The sequence below is a fragment of the Myotis nattereri genome (assembly GCF_964212035.1).
Source record: "Myotis nattereri genome assembly, chromosome: 16".
NCBI lineage: Eukaryota > Metazoa > Chordata > Mammalia > Chiroptera > Vespertilionidae > Myotis > Myotis nattereri.
Genome location: NC_138091.1, coordinates 38,372,847 through 38,378,846, shown reverse-complemented (window position 1 = coordinate 38,378,846; position 6,000 = coordinate 38,372,847). Strand labels below are relative to the sequence as shown.

The window sequence follows — 6,000 nt, the reverse complement described above, 5'->3', positions numbered from 1 at the left end:
TGAAAGACATCACCACAACTGGGTTCTTTTTTCTCATGTCCCCCACACTAGGGTTGGTGTACTCTGCTTGCTTCAAGTCCATTATGCCTCTTTCCTACCTGCCATCACTGATTTGCTTTTGAGACACACACGAGTTGGCCTTCCGCCTTGGCCTCTCCTCATGCTATCCTCTACCAACTGCTAGAAACCATATGCATAAATTCTCATCTTTTAGCCACCATGTGAAAAAGAATTGAACCTGTCTTTAAGGTTTACTCCTATGTCCCATCTCTGATGACAAGCTCACACTTCTCTTTTTTGAATTGGAGAGTTTTTTGGTCCTCAAGCACTTTTCCCCCCCTTTCTATTTTTGTTGACCCACAATAGGCTTCAGGAGCTGGCTGCTTAATCAAGGCTTGTTGATTGCTTTAGTACAAATGACTAATGAAGAATGTGTGCCTTTAAGGTTTTAGGTCATAAATTCAAGAGCAATATATTTTAAGAAAACAATTTTTATTTAAAACGTTACTTCATTAAAAGTATTGGAATGAATATGTAGACAAGACATTTAGAAATGATTCTTTTGGTTTAGTTTACTTACTCAATTCTAAGTCTGCCCTGGTCAAGTCTTCCAGACTTGGCCACTTATGGAAGTAGCCTCAGGGGAAGGGCCTTTTACTGTACTGAAAGGAAGCCAGGTGAAGCCGAGATTTGAAGCGCTCAGCTTCTAATTCCCGGAAGAAAGCATCTTCGTCGTTCTGCGTGATCATGTACTGCAGTTGTTGAATTTCCTTCTCCATCTTAGATCTCAGCTCCCTCTTCACCTTATATAATGTCTAAAAGAGAATTCATGTCATCCTGCTATTCAGAACATATAGCCAGGCCACCCTCGTCTATCTATTTTTATTCCCTCTCCAACTTCCACCTGATCAAACTCCTGCAATAATTTTAATAATTTAATATACAGAGGCCTTAGTAGGTAAAGTTAAAATCACAGGATAAATGTTTTGGACCATAGATGAACCTTCTTACTAGTATTCTCTCTGTTCCCCTTAAGGTGTAATATAATTTTTTTTTTACTTCTTAAAAGTGTAAATAAATGGGAGAAACTAAGATGGCGGCATAGATAAACACCGGGAAATAGTTGCCCCACACAACAATTGAAAATTAGCCCAAAGGACGGAGCAAACATCGTCCAAAACAACAGGAAGGCTGGCTGAGTGTAATTTCTACAACTAGAAGAAAAGAAAAGCACGCTGAGAGCCAGAGGAGCTGCGGAGGCTGAGTGCAGAGGTACGGCGGCGGCACCTGAGGACGCGGCTGTCTTTTTGAATCACAAGCTCCCGACTGCTCTGATCTCCGGTTCTGGGAAGTCTCTGGGGACTTAGGACTCATACTGGGAGAGGCGGCTCTCTCAGGCGGCAGCGGGCGAACTTGAGGGCCGCTTTCCCTCAGAGGTGCTTGCAGCCGTTACCGGGACACTGAGACGCGCGACTCCGGGCGCGGAGAATCAGCCATTGCTTCTTTCTCTGCCCTTTGTCTCCCTGAGACCCCGCCCCACCCAGGCTGCGGCAGAGGCTTTTGCATGTGAATGCCCCAGAACTTTGCAACCTGATAATTACCTAACTGCAGCCGGGCCAGCCAGACCCGGAACTTCCAAGAGAAGGCCCAAGGCCCCGCAGCGGCTTGCATTGCTTCACAGCTGAGCCTCTTCGTGGAGGCTCCGGCTGTGTGGCCTCAGGCAGGGGCTGAATTAGCACCTCCTTAGATCCAGGAGCCACTGTACCCAGTGGTCAGAGGGGGACCATTCTCCCACTTCAGACACAGCTGCTTCCCACAGCCAATTGGCCTGGAGGTCAATTCCTCCCAGTGATCCTACAACAACCGAGGCACCAAGAGTGCACCAAGAGTGTCCACCCCAGGTAACTGGGGAGGCTGAGCCACTGGGCCCTACAGGACACCTGGCGCGCAGGGCCACTCTATCAACACAGGGAAGCAGCCAAAATGCGGAGACAGAGAAACAGGTCACAATTGGCAGAAACGGAGGAGGCCAGACGACTGGATATAGAGTTCAAGGCCACGTTTATAAGGTTTGTCAAGAATTTTATGGAAACCGCCGATAACTTTAATGAATCCCTCAAGGAGTATGGTGAGACCATGGAGGTCATGAAAAAGGACCAATTAGAAATTATGCATACACTGACTGAAATAAAGAATACTTTACAGAGATCCAACAGCAGACAAGAGGATCCCAAGAATCAAGTCAAAGATTTGAAATGCAAAGAAACAAAAAATACCCAACCGAAAAAGAAAAAAGAAAAGAGATTCAAAAAATATGAAGATAGTGTAAGGAACCTCTGGGACAACTTCAAGCGTACCAACATCAGAATTATAGGGGTACCAGAAGGAGAGAGAGGGCAAGATATTGAAAACCTTTTTGAAGAAATAATGACAGAAAACTTCCCCCACCTGGTGAAAGAAATGGACTTACAAGTCCAGGAAGCGCAGAGAACCCCAAACAAAAGGAATCCAAAGAGGACCACACCAAGACACATCATAATTAAAATGCCAAGAGCAAAAGATAAAGAGAGAATCTTAAAAGCAGCAAGAGAAAGACAGTTACCTACAAGGGAGTACCCATCCGACTGTCAGCTGATTTCTCAACAGAAACCATGCAGGCCAGAAGAGAGTGGCAAGAAATATTCAAAGAGATGAATAGCAAGAACCTGCAACCAAGATTACTTTATCCAGCAAAGCTATCATTCAGAATGGAAGGTCAGATAAAGAGCTTCACGGATAAGAAAAAGCTAAAGGAGTTCATCACCACCAAACCAGCATTATATGAAATGCTGAAAGGTATTCTTTAAGAAGAGGAAGAAGAAAAAGGAACTCTCACCATTTGCCACAACATGGATGGAACTGGAGAGCGGATAAATACCACAAGATCTCACTTATTTGTGGAATATAATGAACAACATAAACTGATGAACAAGGACTGATCCAGAGACGGAGAGGCATTGATTGGACTGTCGGGCCTTGGAGGGAAGGTAGGGGAGGGTGGGGGCAAGGGGGAAAGATCAACCAAAGGACTTATATGCAAGCATATAGGCCTAACCAATGGACACAGACAACGGGGGGGGGGGGGGGGGGGGTGAGGGGGTGAGCGGGGAGAGGGGGGGTAGAGGGTACACATATGTAATATCTTAATCAATAAAAAATATTAAAAAAATATATATTAAAAAAAAAAGTGTAAATAAATGATTTCTATCCTGTTAATCATTACCTGGGTCTGGGATTTTTCTCTGGCTTTGAGTTCTTGATGTTCCTGTGATATGGCTTCTGCCAGCAATGAAAACTGTTTACAGGGAAGGAAAAAAAAATCAAATACTTTATTTGTAGTCTAAATATAACAGTTCTATATTTTTATTTTAATAGAAATAGGGCAATATAGAACCTGTACTTTAGTTAAGCACTAGCTTATTTAATCTTAAATTTCAATCTTGAAAATGGGTTAGTCTAACCTGTACAGTCACAAGTTGTGAATTAATACGTAGAGTCACTGTTCAGCAGACAGCAGACTTCTGACAGGGCAGTCAGTACTAAGCACGTGAGAGCGTAAGCAGGCAGCAGGAAGCCCACCTGGTCTTTGTAGTAGTTCTCCATCGAGTGCAGTTCATCCTGGTGCTGCTTCTTCTGTTCCTCTCGCTTTTCTCTGGCATAGTTTCTTAAGTCTCGTAATCTTTGCTTTTGAATTTGTAAGCCTTCTTCAAACAGTTTCTTAAATATCTGTCAGTTATTTAATCAGAAAAATTAAGTTATGCTGAACTTTTCATGGAGGAATATAATCATTTTACCCAAATAGAGGTATATACTCATTGTATTTCACACAGGTTTTTAAAAAAATATATTTTTATTGATTTCAGAGAGGAAGAGGAGGTAGAGAGAGAGAGAAACATAAATGATGAGAGAGAATCATGGATTGGCTGTCTCTTGCACACCTCCCACTGGGGATCAAGCCCTCAACTGAGATGTGCCCCTGCCCAGAATCAAACCCGGGACCCTTCAGCCCACAGGCCGACGCTCTATCCACTGAGCCAAACTAGCTAGGGCACAAATATTTTTTTAAGTAACAGATTTATTGAGACAATTCACATACCATAAAGTTCACCTTCTGAAGATGTATAATTCAGTAAGGTTTTTTATTATATTCATAGTTGTGCAACCATTAATTTCAGAACATTTTCGTCACTACAAAAAGAAACCCTACTCCCCATTCTGCCCTCCCCAGGCAACCACTAATCTACTTTCTATGTCTACAGATTGCCTACAGATTTGCCTATTTTGGGCATTTCATATAAATGGAATCATATACTATGTGACCTTTTGTATCTGGCTTCTTTCACTTAGCATGTCTTCAGGGTTCATCTAGATCATAGCATGTATCAATGTGTTACTCCTTTTTATTGCCAAAGTTTATTCTACTGTATGAATATCATATTCTGTTTAACCACTCATCAGCTGATAGCATTTAGGTTATTTCCTTTTTTTGGCTACTATAAGTAGTGCTTCTGCAAACACTTGTATATAAGTTATCTTTGTGGATAGATACCTAGGAGTGAAATTGCTGAGTGATTTGGTATGTCTATGTTAACCTTTTGAGGAATCCCCAGCCTGTTCCAAAGTCATTGTACCATTTTATAGCCCCACCAGCACTGCATGAGGGTTCCAAGTTCACATCCTTGCCAACACTTGTCTTTTTTATTTCAGCCATCTTAGTGGGTGTGCTGGTATGTCAGTGTGGTTTTGATTTATATTTCTGTTTTGACTAATGATGTTTCAGCATCTTTTCCTGGAGCCCAAAGATTCTTTATTGCTTTTAGAAAAGATATCTAAAGCAGCCATGTATATAGGGCATGAACTCCAAAGCAGAAACAAATGTTGCATCTACACTTGTGAATAACTGAGGGTGATGTTGATTAGCACATAACAGGCCACAGGAAAACAAATTGTTCAACAGATTTGAATATGCCCACTTTTCCTCCATTGATTAAAGAATTCTTGATCAAGAACTGGTTCTTAGAGCCATGTATGCATTAGCCAGCCATATTACCTTACTCAAGTCACTCAACCTCTCAAAGCCTTAATAGTATCTTCTAGAGCATTTTAGCTTGATTTGGATGAGACAGCAAATACTTTGTGGAAACATCTCAAAGCATATCTGCCCTATGTCTTTTCCTGATTTTATGTGCAAACCTAGGTCATCTAATCACATCTTAAGTTCCTGTCTTTGATAACATGCCCCCAAGCCCCTAAAGCCGTTTTATGGGAGAAGTACCTGTGTGCACAAGGTCAAAGGGAATTTGGATGAGGGCAGTGGAGACTGAGAAGAGACTGGGAGGTACTATTGGGTAATAACATGAGGTATGGCCAAGTCTGAACTCTCACAGCCAGCAGTTTAGGACTTGTATTTGAACGTTGGATTCAAACTGGGACAAGAGTTACAAACAAAGACGGTGGTCCTGAAAGGTAACAAAATTCACCTTAACAGGGTTAGCTAGAAAAGCCATACTTACCATTTCTTCTCGGGTCCTCATTCTCATCATTTTTGCACGCAACTGAACTCGATAATCATCATAATATTTTCGGGCTCGAACAATCTGCTGTCGACTTTCTTTTATTTTTGATTGGGTCAACTTCTGCCTATGAATGCAGTCCTTGAAGTCTTGCTGGGAAAGGGAGGGAAAGGGAAAGAGAAGTAAGGATAAGAGGAATACAGACTCCAGCATTCCCATCTGTCCCTCTCCGCACCACAGTGCCTTCCACCAGGCAGCCGGGGATGGAGGACCAGTGGCCTACTGCCTGAGCACAGTGTGAAAGACTCAGCCCCAGACGTCTTCTAGCCTTTGGCGGTTCATCACCTCAGTCCTGAGAACCGCCTCAGTGAGCCCCCTCCGCTGCAGAGAGGAGCAGAGACCTGGTGGAGCTGAGGATCCCATCTTCCCATTCCACACCCACATGCCA

The 6,000-nt window shown here is 42.9% G+C and overlaps 1 protein-coding gene across 1 annotated transcript in view; it reads right to left on the bottom strand.

Moving 5' to 3' along the window:
- Window positions 1-479: 479 nt before the first annotated feature.
- Window positions 480-6,000, bottom strand: part of CEP95 (centrosomal protein 95) — a 38,231-nt gene continuing 32,710 nt past the window's right edge. Inside the window, exons 17-20 of the mRNA XM_081109060.1 lie at window positions 5,553-5,705; window positions 3,619-3,765; window positions 3,263-3,334; window positions 480-815 (exon numbers count right to left, since the gene is read on the bottom strand). Coding sequence (XP_080965186.1) covers window positions 639-815; window positions 3,263-3,334; window positions 3,619-3,765; window positions 5,553-5,705 — 549 coding nt within the window. The 3' untranslated portion in view covers window positions 480-638. The remainder of the gene's footprint in view (window positions 816-3,262; window positions 3,335-3,618; window positions 3,766-5,552; window positions 5,706-6,000) is intronic.